The sequence below is a fragment of the Centruroides vittatus genome, unplaced genomic scaffold (assembly GCF_030686945.1).
Source record: "Centruroides vittatus isolate TY-2023 unplaced genomic scaffold, ASM3068694v2 contig_958, whole genome shotgun sequence".
In the NCBI taxonomy this organism is placed as follows: Eukaryota; Metazoa; Arthropoda; class Arachnida; order Scorpiones; family Buthidae; genus Centruroides; species Centruroides vittatus.
In genome coordinates this window covers 2,296,570-2,317,057 of record NW_027122637.1, presented here as the reverse complement: position 1 = coordinate 2,317,057, position 20,488 = coordinate 2,296,570, and the positions used below count along the sequence as shown (strand labels likewise).

General features: G+C 30.4%; 1 protein-coding gene across 1 annotated transcript in view; it reads left to right on the top strand.

The window, feature by feature from the left end:
• Positions 1–9,907: 9,907 nt before the first annotated feature.
• LOC136985318 (alpha-1,3-mannosyl-glycoprotein 4-beta-N-acetylglucosaminyltransferase A-like) overlaps positions 9,908–20,488 on the top strand; it is a 96,414-nt gene continuing 85,833 nt past the window's right edge. Inside the window, exon 1 of the mRNA XM_067282575.1 lies at positions 9,908–10,144. Coding sequence (XP_067138676.1) covers positions 10,051–10,144 — 94 coding nt within the window. The 5' untranslated portion in view covers positions 9,908–10,050. The remainder of the gene's footprint in view (positions 10,145–20,488) is intronic.

Here is a 20,488-nt window from a genome sequence, read left to right as displayed (position 1 = left end):
TCTTTTCTTTAGTTCAATAGTTATTTAGGCGTTCCTCGGATGATTAAAATTATATTTTATAAATATATAATTAATCACGTTAAGTGCGCTGTTAGTCGAAACAAAAGAAGTAACCCATAATCATTTGAAAAGTAAGGCCCGGATTCACGAAAGCGTCGTGTCGTAACTTAAGACGAACGTTCGTTATAAGTTGCGATACGACAAAATTTGGTATTCACAAAACTTGTCGTAACCGAAATGTTGTAAATGGGCGTCGTTATATTACGACATGGAATGGGTTGTCGTAAATCAAGACAATTCAAGATGGCCGATGAGTATTTACTTTTTTTTGATCGACGAATTACGCAGTCCATCGAAAATGTATCGTTTATTTCGTCTGTCGATCAAAGACATTTTGTTATCGGAATTAATCTAATACTTTTGAATGTCAGTACCGAAACCTTGAAAAGTTGAAAACACTCGTACACCTCATGTATAGCATACTATTCTCTTAATCACGTTAAAATTATAAACAGAGTTGTTATAAGCAATTATATAGAAATTTTACTAGCCATTCATTTTTGAAACGCTTTTGTAATCTCTCCATTTACATCGAGTTTCATCTATGCTTCTACGTAGTGTACATTATTAACACTCTTCCCTTCTTCGCAAATTAGGCGTAATCTCCAACAATTACTTTTTCCGCGAGAAATGATAGTTGGATCTATCCTATCCATTATTATTAATGTATTTCCATTTTTCGACTACATCTATCAACATCTGTATTTTGGAAAAAGTAAAATGATGCTTTCTTTTTCTCTTCCATTTTATCATTGAAACTTACATCGGATACAACTCGCACCATTTGAAGGTTCCCGGACTATATTCCTATTGGACGAAACAGTATACTCTCGAAATCGGATCACTGATATTTTGTAATAAATAGTAAATCGGGTTATAATGAGCTTCGTGAATTGCAGTTACGATATGTTGTAAATTTGCCGTATTTACAACGTCGTATTCTCGCGACGTCGTTAACTAATGACACTTTCGTGAATCCCGACCTGCAACAGTAGCATTCCAACAGAAAAGTTGTAATATAGGCGTGTTAAAAGCAAGCACAAAATGTATGCCTGAAAGTTTTCGAGGGTACTGAGTTTGAATCTTTCGGCTCAAAAAAATCTGATTAGTTGGTTCATTAACAATTGTTATCTGCGAATAGCTAGACTTAAATCTATAAAAAAATTGTATGTCGTAAATTAGATTCTCAATTAGAAGGAAGCCATTCTCTTCATTTCTTCCTGTTTTTTGCTTCTTCATTCTGTGGACAGTTTAACGGTACGTTCTACATAGCAGCGTCCGGCGACCACGGGCGTGAACGCGCTAGCGAGCGGAGCGGACAAACCGATACAAACGAATAGGTATGTCCAGTGTAACCGTGTTAACGTGCAGCGACCACCAAATGATGCTTCTACACAGGCGTGCAGGAACCAAGTATCAAGAAAGTTTGATCGCCGTTTCCATTGCTTGCGCTTCCAAAGAAGAAGAAAAGCTGGATCGTCTTTTATTTCACGTTTTTTATTACGATACAAATTGACGACATTTCTTATAAATATTGTGTCTTTGCCCATAAAATGTTTTGTTAATACAATGTTTTTCTACATTGTATTACCAAAACTTTTCTATGATAAGCATTCGGAAACGTTGTCTCGCCGCCATTTTGTAAACAACATATATCCACTCTGTACGGGTCGCTCGCGAGCTAGACCCTCTACAAAGATTTTATCCGCCCGCGGTCGCTGAATGCTGCCAAGTAGGACAGCCTAACGCAGCCTTTATTTCACACATTCTGGATTTAGCCAAGCCTATAGTAAGAACGGCTGAGAGGTGAGGGACGGGGTCAAACATATCGCCAGAACTGACCTTCCGTGAAAAATTCCTGATTTAGATGCGAACACGGATTACCTAGAGCAGCAGGATGACGCTTTTACCATCTTGGCTTCTCGGCAGTCAAATTATAACATTGTTAAAAATTATGCATGTTTTAAAAAGACTTCTCGGAAGACATTCTCCTAGGCAGATCGCCTAAAGCCGGATGCACACATGCGGCGCGGCAAGGAAAAGCGGCAAAATGATGTCACTTTTTCTCGCCAAGACGCGTTTCTATCAGTCAATAATAGTTCGTGTGGTAGTCACGTGAGAAAATACAACCACGTGGTGTTTTAATGGCGGAAAGTTCGACGCGATTAACCGAGATAACAAATATCAGAATAAAGAGGAAAGGATAATAAATTTAACACAAATTCTACATAAATAATCATATATAATTTAATTCAAAGAACAAAACAACCGAATCTTACTCGAAAATGTATTCTTTATCGAGAGATCTTAATCGAGGAATAAGCCTATTTTGTACAAGTTCTTTCTCGATCCAAGAAAATATCTCTAATCCAAAATCGACGAAATCTTCTAGCTAAATAAAGCAAGGCGTACAAAACAAAATTTGTAAACACGCGGATAGCGGCAGCGTCGGTATCGTTCGCCATCTTGAATACTGAACGCATCCAAAATATAAGCGGATTGCCGCTTGTGTGGTTGTGCTGCCGCGCGGCGAAGATGCGTTTGCGACACCGCTTTTCCTTGCCGCGCCGCATGTGTGCATCCTGCTGTTCAGTTGCCGTAACTTAACAAACATTCGTGTTGTGGCGTTTTGCGATAGCACGTTAGAAAAAGGGTTATATTCTTTGTTAACTCATAGAATTGATGTTATCACGTGTCGCCAATAAAAAAAATATTTTTAATTATAAAATGGCAAAAGCTTAATTTTGAGGATAGGGAGGTGGTTTATAAAAAAAATTGTAAATGCTAATAACGAGTAAAATCGCCATTAAGTCTGACCCTAATGGAAATACACGACCCTCTTCATTTCCCCACACTTTCGATCTTTAACCCCCAAAATTTAATAGCATCAATCCCCTACACCAGGGCTTCTTAAACTATTGGTCGCGATACCATTTGGGGTCGCTTAGCGAAATCTTGGGTTACGAGATTTTAATGCAAAATATTGAAAATAATTTGTGAGAGTTTGAAAATGGCATGCTTTGTGTCGTAGGTTTCGTGAGTTGCATTTTGTGTCACTTCTGGTGCAGCGAGACAACGATTCAGTAACACTGTAGTGTGAACTAGTATAGTGTTGTTGCTTTTCAGTGTATTCAGTTGTCTCTGTTCCATTGTAACACAAGTAGTACACCATTATTGTTTTTGCAAATTTGTATATGTCTTCAATATATATGTATATTGCAAAATATTTATATATCTTTATTTTATTGGGGGCGCGAAAAAAATTACAAACATAAATGGGATCGCGAATAAAAAAAGTTTAAGAAGCTCTGCCCTACACAAATCATCCCTGCAAAATTTCAAAAATTTTCGACAAAAAGCACAGGAGTTACTAAGCTTCAAAGAGGGTGAACAAACTCGTGCCCCCCCACACACTAATATCCATACATACAGAAAAATTCCTTTTTTTTTTTTGTTTTTTTTTTCATTTTTCGACGTTTTAAGGTCCCGAGTCCAGAAATGTAAAAATTTGGGAGGGGGGGTCATTTTTTGACCGATCGCCAGACTTTCCCTCTGTTGTATATAATAGCCGGGAAAGTAAAAATGAACGACTTGTGAAACATATACTGTACCCTGCAATTTAAATGAAAATTTTTACTCAAGATGGATGCCTAACGTGATTTCTAGCAATACAGTCAAACCTGTTTTTATGCGGGGGATAGGGACCGCATTAAAAAAAACGCACAAAAAAAAATCTCACGAAACTTCACGAATGGCTGTAAATAATAGTTTTCGCAACACAATTAAAAAATATTTTTTTTATGCGGTCAACAGGGACCGCATAAAAAAGTCTCACATAGAAAATAACTCAAAACCGTACGAAATAGAATTTATTGACAACAGATGTCAGCACTTGACTGCATCGTCTGGTCTATCGTCTGTTTTACATATTTTTGTCCAGGTGGTGTTTTGTTGACTTAAAAAGTAAATTATTTCATTTTTCGCATATTCATGCAATAATATTACTATAATAAGTGCATTTATGCTATAATAAGTTTATTTAGCTATAATAAGTCAACGTAAGACATGACGAATCGCACGAGACTAGTCGCCAACTATACCGCACAAATTAAAAATTCGCATTAAAAAAATCGCACAAATAAAAATCGCACATAAAAAGAGCGCATAAAAACAGGTTTGACTGTACTTATTTGAAGCATTTTTGATTTTTTTTAGCATTCTGCACCCCGCTTTTTTAAACTTTTTAACATCCTAAAATCCTATCCTTACAAACTAACTAACTGTTATTTATCTAACAATTTAATACTGACTATTTTTTTAATCAAAGTAATAATTAGGTCGAATTTCCTCACGTGTTCTACGTTCTTTTAAAATACTGTAAATCGTTTTTAATTAACTATTTATAAATAAATATTAGTAGTAGTTTTTAGAACGGAAATAAAAATCTTTCCAGTTTTGAAAAATTGGCTCATTTTGAATTAATTCATCGATCGTATGCTAAAGTAGAAGTTGCCCTATTTTTTCTTTAACTTTATTTTGTGAAACGGAAACGTATCTAAATATCATATAAATTTTATTGTATTAGTAATGCTCGTGCGAATTATTCGAACGCATATAAAACAAAATGTCGAATGTAAAAATAAATTACTATTAAATAATGATTTATTTTTGCATTCGACGTTTTGTTTCTATCCCAATTTCTGGTCGCAATAATTTACCAATTTTGGGTAAATTATTGAGACCGGAAATTGGGAGAGAATTTTTGCAACCGGGTTAATCGTGAATATGAATGATTTTTGCGGATCTTCTCGATTTCTGAGTTCGTTTTTATTTTTTCGGATGAGATTCGTGGAATAAGGCAACGCAACATTGAGCTATTTGCCAAAGGACCGCCTCCCGGAGGACTCTAGGGAAACCCTATTTCCTCGTTAGATGTTAAACACGTAAAGAAAATCCAAAAATCTTCACATAGCCAGCCCGTTGGTGGGGCGTGAACCTACATTCTATCAATACTAACAGTTCAATAATTTTATCCACGCCTTATTTTATTTTTTTGTTCAGAATCAATAGTGATATATTGCCAGGCATTGTTGATGTAAAGGAATTAATGTTTAATTTTAAAATATTCGCCAATTTTCGTTATTTTATTAAAAAGATGATTTTTATGTTGGAGAACTGTGTTATTCAACATAAAATCATTCACTTTTTTGCTTCCGAAACAAGATATTCAATGTAGAAAGTGACAGTGTGCGAAATTATTTCGAGAACTCAAAGTTACAAATAAAAATTTGTGTTTTATGGTTATAAATTATTTAATAAAATACCACACGTACTGGCGTAAAAAGTAAATCGTAGTGTCTTCGAATATACTAATACTAGGTGTTACTCGCGGCTTCGCCCGCTCGGATTTTGCAATTTGATAGAAATAACTCTCCCTTGGTACGTCACTAAGGTTCTCAATTATTATTGTTACTAATTTGGTAAAATTACTGATTTTTGTTTGTTTCAAACTATGGACTGCTAATGCACCTAAATTCAAGTTTCAAATATTATGGGACTTTGAGATACGATAAATCTGAGTTTAATTTTTTTTCGAAACATAAATGACGTTATCTGAAACTCCCTAAATTTAAATAAATAATAAAATGTAAAAATACGGAGCATTCACAAAGATAAAACCTTTATCGTTGAACACCATCAGTAGTCCATCGGAAATTACAAAAATTACGGAGATGACCTTCCCTTTTAGGCTACTACCTCTGCAACAAACATGCAAAAATGGTAAAACGTCCTCTGGTGTTTCGCCACTATCACAGCAATATTTTTTAAAAAATTAACAAAGTAAAATCGTGACCGACGTTATTTCAGACACCATAGTAATTATTTAATTTATAACAATCTAAATATATAGAATTCTCACACGCGCGACAATCAAACGCGGGTCGTATCAACTTATACTAACTTATTACTTTCTTACAATTAAGGAAAATGGAAAAAAAAGCAAAAGGGATAGGAAAGGAATAGAAATACCCGGGTTTTTCGTAGCGACGTGCTCTTGGATAGGACACCACTTCGAAACTCTCCTTTATTCGTGACCCTCTTCTTGTCGTAGACCTTTCGTCTATTCCTGACGTCGTCGTTTGTCCTCAAGATTTTCTGTCCATAGTCTATTTTTTCTTTCTAACTTCTTCGGCACCTCTCAGTCTCGGATCGTCTTTCTCGAGGTCTGGAGCACTCTTTTTCCCTCCCCACTTCTTCGAGGTTCTCACCAAAAGTGACTCTTTCTCTGTCCGTTTGGCCCTAGGGCCCTACACCATCTTTTGTTCTACGTATTTTCGTGGAAAAGATAATCCTACCCAAGCGCAAAAGGGTTAGACGGCCACACTAATCGAGCAAATATGTAATAACAAATTCGAATTTAAACTGTTGGAACATTTGGTTAAAAAATTGTAATACGTAAATATTGTACGTTTGGAAATTAAGTTATTACCATCAGAAACAAAAAATCGCATCTAATATAGAAGAGTAGAAGCCATTCTTCCGGTTAAGCCTTAATGCTCTCTCTCTCTCTCCCCCCCGCGAAGGAATTTCGAAAAATCGCTTCTTAGTGTGCGTTTCCATGACGTACCCTAACTGTGTGCTAAATTTCACCTCTAGGTTCAGCGGTTTGCTCTGGGCGATGATGAATCAATCAGTCAGTCGGTCAGGACAAGTAGTTTTATATACAGTGGAACATCGCTTAACGAGCACCTCTCACAACGAGTACTTCGCATAACGAGCAAAACAAATTGTAAAAATTTGCCTCGCTTAACGAGCGATATTTTGCATAACGAGTGATAAGGAGAAGGGAAGTCCCGAATTGTGCGCATGCGGCATGCTCCATCAGTCTGTGTTTAGCACTCGTTCCGCTAGCATCTTTGCGTCGCTTGTGATCACATATTTTAGTTGCCAGACCAACCAAATCCGCCCCTGGTTGGAGTCGGAGTCGTGTAAAAATCTACCGACTCCACAGCCCTGATATTTATGTTCCTTTATTGAATGATTATTTTTGTATGACTTTAATTAATATTACTGATGTTGCTTTAGTGTTAATATTGCCGACATGTTTCTGTGATTTTCCTTAAAAATGTTCCTATAGTGTATGATTAATTTCGTATCGCTTTAATTAATGTTAATAACACAGATGCGTGACCAATATTTTCAATAAATATTGTATTAAATAATACAAATGTTGTAATCTCAATCATCACTTTATTTATTTTCCCCAAACATATTTATGTAGCTAAAATTATTTTTAACTAATGTTCAAAGTTAAAACTTGTTTTATCTAAAATCCAAACATGTACAGCAGTATATTCTAGTTATAACTAGAAAATTCCAGAAGTAACAAAGACATTCAGTATAAACTAGTTTCAACTAGTTAAAATGCGTCCTAACTAAAAACTGGTTTTGACTGCAACATATACATACAGTAGACCTATCAGTTGTTGATCTATGTTTTTTTTTTTTTCCACTTTGAATTAAGTTAATTCAAACACCTGAATTAATTCATATACCCGAACTAGTAAAAGTTTTTAATATTTAAACCAATATTAAACCAATGATTAATAATTGAATTAAAAGTTTAATAATATGTTTCAAACTAGAATATTCCATTAGTACTTAAAATTTTAGTTATTTATAGCCTATATTCTGAAGATTTTACTTAATAACTCAATACTGTATTTTGTTATATTAGAGAGGTTGCGGCAAACGTTTTCAACGTAAAAACGTGTACCTTCCTGTAAGCATAGAAGTTTGACAATGGCGTTTGGAACGTCGAGCCTGATTCCACTGACTTTCCAAACGCCATTGTCAAACTTCTAGGCTTTCAGGAAAGCAGCGCTAAACGTCCGACGTACACGTTTTCGCGTTGAATACGTCAGCCACAATTTCCATCATAATGTAACTAGCCTGGGACGTCTCCTAGTCGGCGTTCTAGCAGCAGCGGTGTCATTCCGTGGAATAAATAATAAAACTCGTATAAATAATAAAAATAATAATATATACCGTTATAAATAAATTATACTATTAATTTAAATAATAGCTGAAAATCATTGCTACGGACCCCTAGTGTGCGTTCTAGGCATTCCGTGACAGATTACATATACATATATATAAGCCATTGAAATACAATATAAGTAGATAATGGTATATAAGTAGATTATTGATTTAATCCTGCAGCAAAACAAATACAAATACAACTTAAAAATATTTTTGTGTTCTCGTCGTCTGATTATTTATGGAATTTTAACATAATAATCACTTTTAATCTTGTTTTAAATCAACGTGTTTTGTCCACGTCAGTTTGAAAGACCAGAAAATGGAACAAAATGTACAGATTAACTTAAATTTTAATTACTGTACACATTACAAATAACAGAAAAGTGAAAATACAGTACTTATTTCGGTACTTATTATACAGTACTTATTAACCCTTATTTCATGAAATGTGTAATTGCACTTTTCTATTATTCACCGTTTAAATGAGTTTCAATCTCGCCTTCATTTTTAAAAATGTCATGACTGTCACGTTAAAATATACTGTAATTGCTTTTTTTTTTTTTTTTTTTTTTTTTTTTTTGTAAATTTGAATTAAATTTTGTCTAAAATATAAATTTATTTATTTCTATAAATACATAGGGAATATTATATGTTTAAAAGAAAAGTATATAAACATATTGAATTACTTCTAAAGTGGGGTTTTTTTTTTTTTTTTTACTCTTTCTACCTCGTGAGCACTAAGAGCAAGCCCATTTTGGGTTCCCCCAGGCCCACAATGGAGCGGCCAGGTGGTGATAGATGAAGCCCGACATATCCGGACGGACTACCCCCGAAAAATTCCTGGGGATTTTTCGAGCCGACCTAATTCGATCCCGGGACCACCAGAGCGATAGGCTGCCACCTTGACAGCTCGGCTATCTGGCCTTCCTATTGTTAAGGAATGGGGGTTTTGGTAAACATACGACAAAGTTGCATAAGTCAATAGACAAATATCGTTTATTAATTTCTTTTATATTTGCAGAATAGACTAGAAGTCACGAATTTTCTGTTGTTTGAGGCCTCCTTAGGGATTAAAAGGGCAACCGAGACGAAAAGAAGTACATATGTCCCAATGTACGGGCTCCCCTGTACACATCATTCATTGATTCAACCAGGCATACACTCGGGATGGCTGGATGGTGAAAGACGGAGCCCGACATCTCTATGACAGACATCCCAGGAAAATATTCTGGGGTTGTTCGTCCCAAATTCGATTCCGGGTCTAGCGGTAGGCTTACGTTTTAACTACCAGCTTATCGTTTTGGAGAATTCAAGATTGAATATGGGCAAGCAACTCCAGGAATTTTTTTCTAGGTGGTCGCCCTAGGTGAAATCCGGCCACCCCCATCATGGACCTGCCCTAACCCATAATCTGTATGGAAAAAGGCCAAAGGCCCTGCTAATATCCACAGAGCGATTTTTTTTTAAAATCAAACAGCGTATCTAATAATGATATAAGTTTATACAGTATATATATGAGCACTATGTATAATTTATTTAAACTTTTATGAAAATTTACGTCATTATTTTATTTTTAATATCTTTTGAATATTTCTCAATAAATGTATGGAGAAAGGAGAGAAATAGCTGATACGCCCATTTAGTACAATAAACCGATTAAACCGAAATTATATAATAAATGGATATTTTAGCAAATACTTATAAATTAAAAATAATATTGAAACGATAAAAAAATTAGTATTTACTAAAAGAAAATATATATTAAATTACAATAAGCTGACGATAGGTGATTGGTGACGTCACAGCTAAGGTTTCCACAAGCAGAGTAATCGGTGTGTTCATTCACTTCCACGACTGTGGCTGGGTACAGTTGTATACATCGGCTGAAGACATGTCCGTAACTTTTATGAAAGCTTCCACTTTTCTACACAAAAGGAACAAAACAGCATGAAATTAAGACGTCCAGCAATTGCTTTTTATGCCGGTGTTTTATTGGTTATCTTGCCTATGTTCACGATATTTGTGTTGTTCAACGGGCCGGGTAAGTAACTGTAGTTCTGTTGTGAAAGCTTTCACAAGTGACCTCAAGTTTGTTTATGAGGACAACCCGTTCTCGACAGATACGCTTCTTCTTTCGTTTCACCATCTTAAGATGCGAATCTTATCTGAAAATCTCCTATGCAATAACTGCATTTCCGTCATCTGTTGTAACTTACAAATCTATCAATCAGCCTTTTCAATTTAGATTTTTCACTTAATATATGCTTGAAATGATAGATTGATAGATTGTTATCAAGAGTGATCGATATAACAATTGTACTTTATACAGTATACATAATTTACCTATAATTTATAATCGAAATTTTTCCTGGTCTTAAAACTTTCAAGTGCTTGAGAATGATTTCAGAATAAAACATATTATTTTATGTTTAAATACATATTTATACATATTAGATCTATTTAATTAAACATTTTAAATATATTTTTTATTTTAATTAGTAATGATCATTATTTATTAATTAATTTAAATAATAAATGTGTTATGAACAAATTTCACAGGGAAAAATGACGCTTTCTTTAAATTTAATAGATTCAGTTTATGAACTGTGTTGATTATTCCAATTTAAAGGAATGGTTTTATTAAAAAATTAAGATCTATTTAAAAGTTTTCTCAAACAACAAATGTAATTTCCTTAATGACAAAGTTTTGATTATATACAAATATATATTGTAGCATTTTTTTTTTTTTTGTTTTCTCTATTATAAAATTAATTTGATTATATTTCAAATTATGTTTAACTTTTTCATAATCTGAGTGTTATTAAGAAATAATAATAATAATTTGAAGCTGGCATCGACTTCATATAAATCAGTTTTATATTAACATATCGTGGTTTCAAATTTGACAGGTGTGTTAAAAAAATCTGAGATGAATACAATGGAAAAAATGTCGTTTTGTAATGTGTCAAAGCAGTCTAAAAATGTATATAATTGTGATATTTATTACATTTAAATTAATTCAAATAAGATCGTAAGATAAATTTGACTAGCCAAATGTTATGATTAGATCTTTGAAATATAATCAAACATTTTATAAATTTATGATTGCATTCCAGAAATTATTTTTGAAATGTTTCATGTTCGTCATGCGTATTATAACTAGCATTTGTAAAAAGAAGGCAATTAAGTTATTTTTTTAAAAGATTATTATTAATTTCTCTCATTTTTGCAATAATATAATCTTCATATCAAGGAATTAAAATTAAATGAATTTTTTTCCTTCTGTCTCACTTTTTGCACAAAGAGGAAGGAAATGTAACTTGAAATATAAAAATTACATTTTAAATCTTAGTGTTTACATTTCAGAATAAATAATCATGGTACACTAACTTTTAGAAATATTCAACATTGTATATGAACATTGTTATATAGAAATAATTATTGAATATGGAAATATTTTACAGTTTAATACCATATGTTAACTGTCATTTAAGAGGTTATTAGTATATATTAAATGTGTCTGCTATTTACTCTACCTGCAAAACATACTATATTTTATTAGAGTAGATATAAGATATAATTTATGTATTAGGTAATAACACTGATTAAAATAGCTGATTTAAAAAATCAACTATTTATATTTTAAAGATTTGTTTAATTAATATTTCTGTTATAGGAACATGATTTTGAAATGGTATATTAGTTTGCAATTTGCATTTACTACTGTTAGTAGTAATAAATATCAGAAATACTTGATGTAATGTAATGAATAATTTTCGATAAAATTGTGAAAGATATTTGCTTTGATTATTTCTTAATTATTGCTTCTGTTTTAACTGTAGTTTATATTTTAATGGATCTGTTATTGAAAATAAATATTGAAAAACTTTTAAATATTCTATCACGGAGCTTAATTAATAGCATTTTTCACATGTTATTTGTAGAATAATTCAAATACATAGAAAATTAAAATTATTTATTTATTTATATACTTTAATTCTTTTCATGAGTGGAGTAAAATTTAAATAAGTTTATAAATTTTAATACAAATAAGTGTTATAAATTTAATTTTAAAAAAGTTGACATATATATATATATATGTTTATCATAAATTATATTATACTGCTGTATGTTACCTAATGGTATATATTAATATGTTAATTAGTGACGTGTATTGTTGTGTATTTCCAGGCTGTTGATAAAGATTTGCTGTCCCTAGCAGTAGTGAATTTGCTTTTTATGTTTTGTTTGTAAATCTCACAAAACTCAGCATATTTTTCTTATTCTAGGTTTTTGCTTTAATTATTTTAGCCTTGTTTTAATTTATTTGTTTTGCAGTTTTGCAAATCCTACTGCTAGGTTTGATAGATCTAACAATGTATTTAAATTTTCTGTAAAGCCAAATCTGCTAAATTATTGGGCTATTTGTAGAATATGTTAATAATTAGTTACCAAGTATGTAAGAATAGAATAGTAAGCAGAAGTCGCAGGTTTGAGTCCCACTCCAGGCAAATTCTTTTCTTCCAGAAATTTATAAATTAAAAATTTATTTATTAAAATTAATATGAGATGGCAACATATCTGCCTAACTAGTCAAACTAACTGGTAACTAATTTTTAATGTAGCCTAAAAATAGCACAATAATTTGGCAGATCATTGACTTTAACTCAAAACCCAATTTAATTGATTAATGTCATTATATATAAATTTTATGTATTTGAATTATAGTATATGGATGATATAATCTTCAGATTATTTTCATAACAATTAAATTTCCTGCAGGATTTTAAATGTTTTTGAATATTTAAATTTATTAATATATTTAAATGTTGCATATGCAAATAATATTTTGCCTAGCCATTTCTTGAAGTGTTGGCATATCCTGTAATATTTCATATAATGTTTCATATAATGTTTAATGCCTTATTAGCATATGGTGTAAAACAAAATACAGTAGCTTTAGTTTTTCACTTTGATGTGCAAATGTAATAAAATAGCAAAAAATGTATGTTTTTATATTTTGAATTTAACAATATTTAAAACCAGTAAAATGTAAATGAAATAAAATACAGGAGAAACTTAAAATTATAAATATTTTTTATTCAAAGAAAAAGTTTCAATGTATGGGTTCTCCGAAAAATTTTTTGTGGTTGTTACTGGATTATGAAATTTTATAATGAAAAAATGAAAATGAATGCTGTATGATAAACATACTACTACAAAACTAAAAAATTAGACTACATGATTATTTATTATTTATAATAATTTTAGTTGCAAATATAAAATGAAATAATAAATCCTTAAGCTAACAACAAAAAGGTAATGTTGTTAACATTGCTGCATAATTTTATTTCCAGTGTCAACATCATTGTGCTTCGCTGTAATTGGACTAGATAGATTGTTACAGCAATGCAATGCTCTGCCTAGGGGGAATGCCTTCCGGGAGGTTTTTTAAGGGTAACTGGCCCCTATTCAGGCATTACAGACATGGAGAAAACCCGGAAAACTCCACGTGGCCAGTACATCCTGGCGAGATGCGAACCCATATCCGAACTCCCAGTGTTCGGGGAACAGAACTGCTGGGCCTAGACAGATTGAGTGTCAGAAGTGTGATGGTTGAATGACCAAGACAGTTAAGACATCAGCCTACTGCTCTGGGGACCCTGTATCGAATCCAGATGGGCAAATTTTTTCATAGGTGATCTGTCCCTAATAAGTTGGACTGACCCTCACCATCTAATCATCCAATTATAGTTTGGTTAACTCTTAATGAGTAGGGAAAAAAGGCCTTAGTTATTCCAAAGTGGAAAGAGCCAAAAATGAAAAACAAATTTAAATATATAAAAATTCTCATTGAAGACATATCCAGCAATCTGTATGTCGTAACATACAGAAATGCAAAAACATTCAGCTATTTTGTTTTATGCCATGTATTAATAAGCCATTAGATTTCATGTAAAATCAGGTCATAAATGGCTTTGACTGACTCTTACTCCTTTATTTATACCAGTTTATGCAATCAGAAAAATTCTGAAATAAATATCTCTTACGGGATATGCTAGCATTTCAAGTAATGGCTAAGAACTTCTTTAAAGAATGACATGGACTTCAGCGTGTAGCTACATTATATATACAGTAAGACTCCCGCTTAATGCTGCCTCAATTAACGCTGATTCGATACAATGCGGTTTGCTCGAAGCCTAAAAATGCTCAAAATTTACGCAGATTCAAATTAATGCAGCATTTCATTGATTCATATATAATACGATTATTCCCAAACACAAACCAATCAGAAAAAGGTGGCCATTCGTAGCACTGTACTTCCTTTAAATCTATGTTTGTTTGGTGCAATTTTGGAAAAAATATAACATGGATGCCATACGAAATCGCTTGGCAGGAATTAACTGATAAATGCATGAACAGAGTATGGAAGAAGTAATAGCTGAAGGTATCCAAGAATTCTCAACGAGAAGAGCCTATTGCTGTATTGTTAGGTTGACCAAATTGTCAACCTAATCAATATAGCAGGACTAGGAGATATAGACGAGCAGGATGTTGAGGAGTTACTGCAGGTTTCTGGTGAAAACCTTTCAATGGTGATTTTTAAGAACTGACAGACAAGGAACTCATGTAGAACTGGAAAATAGTGATTCTGAAAACGAAAAACCAAAGAATTTCTCTACAGATTTCCTTAGTAAAAGTTTGGTAATGATAACCGAAATCATTGATCAAATTGTAGCAAATGATCCAGATTTTGAAAGGGGTGCAAAAGCAAGACAAGACATTTTGGATGCAATCTCCTGCTACCAACATTTGCTTAAGGAAAGAAAAAGAAAACGACAAATGAAACTACATGTCTATCGCAAAAAACAAGAATTTCAGAAGAGTCAGGACCTTCATCACAAAAAATGAACTTTAGATTTCTGTGTGCATATGATGTTGTGTTATTTAATATAATTTTATATTAATTTGCATACTAATATAACTTAAAATTATAGTAAAATTTGTTTATTTTTGGTTGTGCATTCTCCTTTCCCTATTTACTCTGTTAAAATGACCTAATTTAATGCTGTTTCGTTTAGCGCTTTGTTGTCTAGGAATGCATCCCCTGCATTAAGCGGGGTCTCACTGTATGTGTGTATATATATATACATACATATATATATATACATACACATGTTTTTTCATGAAAAACAATCATCGTAATATAGACATAAGCAATGAAATAAATTAAAAATTATAGTATTTGTGTTATATATTATTTATATTGTGACTGAAGAATCTTTTGGTAAGGAAAAAAAACAAAGTAATTATTTTATGTTTAACTCTAAACTTTTGTTAAATTTTTTTTATTTCTAAAATGAATTGTTTAAATGTACCTACTTATTTAAACTCCTTTGAAACACCCTTTAAATACTGCTTTATTAATAATTTTTTCCATTGAAAGTAAATATTTTTTAAAATGTATAAATCCTAAAAATATTTGTAAACAGAAATAGGAAACCTAAACTATATCATTTTTTGATCTCCATACTTTCCCTCTGTTATATATAATACAGCCAAGAAAGTAATAAGTATTTAATTTGCATAGTTTTTCAAGATTATTTGTATTTTCTCCAAAATTTCTAATTATAATCAAATATGAATTAATATATTTTGATTGAAGATAAAATCAAATTTTAAAAGTGTGTACTTACTTTAATAAAATTTAAAGAGTTAATAAAAATAATAATATATCAATTTTTGTTATTATTATACATTTTAAAATACAATAAAAAATAAAATTTATCGCTCATCCCCAAATGACACTTTGCAAATTATCAATTCCAGATAAATCTATAGAAAAGTTGATAATTTTTTTTTAATTTATAAACTTTGTGATGAAAGCTTTCTTATTCAGATAGAGGTAGAGTAAGGAAAAAGAATGTATATAATTAACCATATTGTATTGGTGAAAAGTATCTTCATTAGTAGTTTTAAAATTTTATTCATATTGTAATGAAGTTATATATAGCTAATAATTATAAGGCATTACCTTTTCTTGGTATTTTTTATGCAGACTGTAGAATGTTTGCTTTTTAAATAACTATATAGGCTAATAAACAAAACTACAAAATTTTAATATTTATTTCCTAAATTTTTATGAAGCTTATGATAGTTTTTGTCATATAAAATGTTTGATAATTTTTTGTACTGTTAAATATTACTATTTAGGTTTTATTACTGATAAATACAATTATTATTAAGAGTTAGGTTTGGAATTAAATCTACCTATAATTAATGGAGACATTATATGATGCATACAGTAATTATCCATCATTGTTAATATTACATTTATAATATGTAATTTTATTTAAAAAAATGAATTTTAACAAAGATATCTGTATTTCTCGAATAGTCATTTGACTTTTGATTAAGCAAATTTAAGAGGCTGCGTCATAATTTTGGGTTATAATTTCCAAATTGCAGACCTATAGATTCCCAGTGTCATCTGTCTGTCCATTAATCTTGAGAACAGGTCTAGATATTCAACTATCTGGAAGCAGTTTGTATATAGTTAATTGAGCTGGAAGCCCTGATTATATACAAACTTCTGGCCTGGACCAGAAATCATGTGATTTTTTAAAATTAAAATATGATTAAAAAAAATTGCAGCTTAGATAGGATGATGTCATAATAGGTAATTGCTCATTCTCGTTATATTCTAAATCTACATATTTCTTATGATAATTGATGCCTTAAATGAAGATTTTCAACTTAGTTTCAAGAGATTTTTGAGAGATCAGTAGATTTATCTGGAATTGATAATTTGCAAAGTGTCATTTGGGGATGAGCAATAAATTTTATTTTTTATTGTATTTTAAAATGTATAATAATAACAAAAATTGATATATTATTATTTTTATTAACTCTTTAAATTTTATTAAAGTAAGTACACACTTTTAAAATTTGATTTTATCTTCAATCAAAATATATTAATTCATATTTGATTATAATTAGAAATTTTGGAGAAAATACAAATAATCTTGAAAAACTATGCAAATTAAATACTTATTACTTTCTTGGCTGTATTATATATAACAGAGGGAAAGTATGGAGATCAAAAAAATGACCTCTTAAGATTTTTATGTTTTTGTATTTGGGACCTTAATGTCAAGAAATGCAAAAAAATTTGGGGGTTTTTCTGTATGTATGGATGGGTGTCAGGCACAATTTTGTTCACTCTCTTTGAATCGTAATAATTCTTGTGCTTTTTGTTGAAAATTTCTGAAATTTTGCAGGGAAGTTTATGTATTAGGGGATTGATGATATTAAGTTTTGGTGGTTAAAGGTCGACAGGGTGGGGAGATAAAGAGAGGAGTCATGCGTCCTATCTTGAGTATGGTCAGACTTATTAACAATTTTACTCATTATTAGCATTTACTATTTTTTATAAAACCCTTAAGCTTAAAAATATAAAAAGCTTAATTTTGAAGGTAATCCCTACCCTCAAAATTAAGCTTTTTATATTTTTAATTTTTATAAAATGGCAAAAAGTTTTTTAATAAAAAATCATAACAGATGCAGTTTTAAATGTTGCTTGGAAAGTTAAGTAACTCATTGCTAGATTCTTTTTATTTTTAACCAGATGATGATTTTGTTAAGGTTTGTTTTTTGTATCTGTTATCTATATTTTAAATTTACATTTTAATTAAATGTGTGGTTTAATTAATATCTAGATTTATAACATGTGTTTCTATTACTATTAGATAATCACCAGATGTTTTGTATGCTTTATCTTATTTAGTATTAACAAAATATATTAATAGATACGTTAATATATTTTGTTATTTGATTTCAGATTGAATAATTAAAATTTTAAATCTTGAATTCTATTTAGATATTAAATTATTAAATCATTATTATAGTAAATGATTTCAATATTTGTTTAAAAAATATATATAAGTAAAATTTTATAATAATAAGCAATCCAAATAGGATTTAAAGTAAATAGTTAATGTGATGTCTGTGTGTCTGTCTTATAAAATAATTATTGGGATTAAACATATTAAATAGTAAGAAGTGTAATATCTATAATATATAATAAACATTTAGTTTAAATAGTAACAAATTGATAAGATATGCTATTGATTTAAATGATTGAAATTAATTACTATTATTAGCAAGAACAAGCATGTGTAGAGGATTTTTAAGAGTAAAGTTTTAAAAACCCATTGTTTTCATAATATAGTTTATTAATTTTTACAATATAGTTATATAGCACAATATAGGTTTATAATAACACTAAATAGACTAAGAAGGAAACTGAATGGGTAGAAAATAAGTATAAGTTATATGCAATATACAGTTTAATTTTATTTAATTTTTTTCCAAATGAGAGTGGTTAAAACACCCAAAAATGTGCCCATGTGTCCAGTCTTGAGCAAGAATTTGTATGTTCAGTTCTCTCAATATGATTTGTTTGCTAAAACAGATATTCTGTAACTTAAGATACTGTATTTTCTATTAATTGAACAAAAGTGGATGTGAATAAATCAGTTTGGAGTAGATTGTGCATACAATATCTCAATACACAATATATGGAGATATCTCAGAATGTTAGTATGTGAACATCTACTGTCTATCTTGGCTTATATCTGTATCTACATGTTGAAATATTTTGCTAAAAGAAAATTGAAATTTTTATCTGTATAACATTTCAATTCAAGTTTTTTCTGTAAATTATGCAAGTTTAAAATAAAAGCGTTAATATCCTACTTAAAGTATTAATATCCTATTTTGAAATTCAAAATATTTTTGATAGTTTTGAAATAGCTAAGATTTCAAGATTTACATAAAAGTAAAATATAAATAAGACAAAAAGTTTAAGTATCAATTTCTTTAAAAAAATTTTCTTTTTTCAAAAAAATTAATTGATTTAACTTCACAGTTAGTTTAACCGTTGTTATTTTGTCTGTACCGCATTTACTGAAAGAAGGACCGTTAGAAATGCCTCGGGGGATGGTAACATCAACACCTCGTAACAGAATGTTTTTAAAAAAAGGTTAGTTCACAATAATATTAACAATAATGCAATTTGAAATAATCTCTTGTAATAATTTGTGTTAAATTAATCTAAATAATTGTAATAATTCCTTATGACATGTACAAAAAAAACTGTAATAATCTTATATAACTTGTATAAAAAATCCAACTACAATAATCAATGTTATTACATTGATTATTTCTTGTTAGTTCTTACATTGATTATTAATGTGTTCTCTACCACTTGTAGAAATGTAACACCTGATGAGGAGCACAAAATACACGAAAAAGATTGCACCTGAAATGCATGTGGAATAAAGAATGATGAGAATAAAACCCAATAGTCTTTGTCTCTGATAAAATGCGGTACAGACAAAATAACAACGGTTAAACTAACTGTGAAGTTAAATCAATTAATTTTTTTGAAAAAAGAAAATTTTTTTAAAGAAATTGATACTTAAACAATATATAAAAAAAACCGCACCATTAATATCTAATACTTATAGAAGAAAAAAAGTAATAATTTAATAAATATTTTTACTTTAAAAACTTAAAACAATAGTTTTCTGAATTGAATGTTTTTCAAATTTATAAAGATCAGATTATTTTTTATAGTATTTGAACATTAAGCTAGAGTTTTCAATTCTATTATTTAATTATGCAAGGTAAACAGATGTATAATTATTATACAAAACCAAAAAACTGGGTTATATTCAAAGGTTAAAAGATATTTTGACAAGTTTATTATTCAAAATATATGCTGTTCAAAACAGAAGTGCAACAATATAATAAATACTTTGTTATTTTGTCAATCACTGTAATAAAAATTATATACAGTGAACTCTCAGTTATACAACTCTAAAGGGACCAATGATAAGTCATATATGTGAGTGTGTGTTGTACAAAAGAGAGATTGACCAATTTTAATGAAAAATGTTAAAAATATAACTAAGACATTACCATTTGTTTTATCTAAACATATAGCCAGCAGCCATTCTCTTTCTAAAAACAGATATGTCCAGTATGATAATCCTCTGCTTTCTTATCTTCCTGGGCACCTGTTTGACCTATGTTCTTGTGATTGACAATCCTGACTGTAAAGTGAGAGAAAAATATATTAGTTCGAAACATTTGTAGAGGTGTAGAACCAAGTGTGTCATTCAAATGAGATATTTTAGACATTATCTCCCATGGGCTTCAGCCAGGACCAGTGAAAAACATTTCATAGCAGAGAGTTGCTTAAATGAGAGGTGTTTAAGTGAGAGGTCACTGTATATATAAATTTTATTATAGTTATTGACAGAATAAAATTTTATTATTTTATATATCTAACTATCAATAATTCTTTTTGTAGAATGTT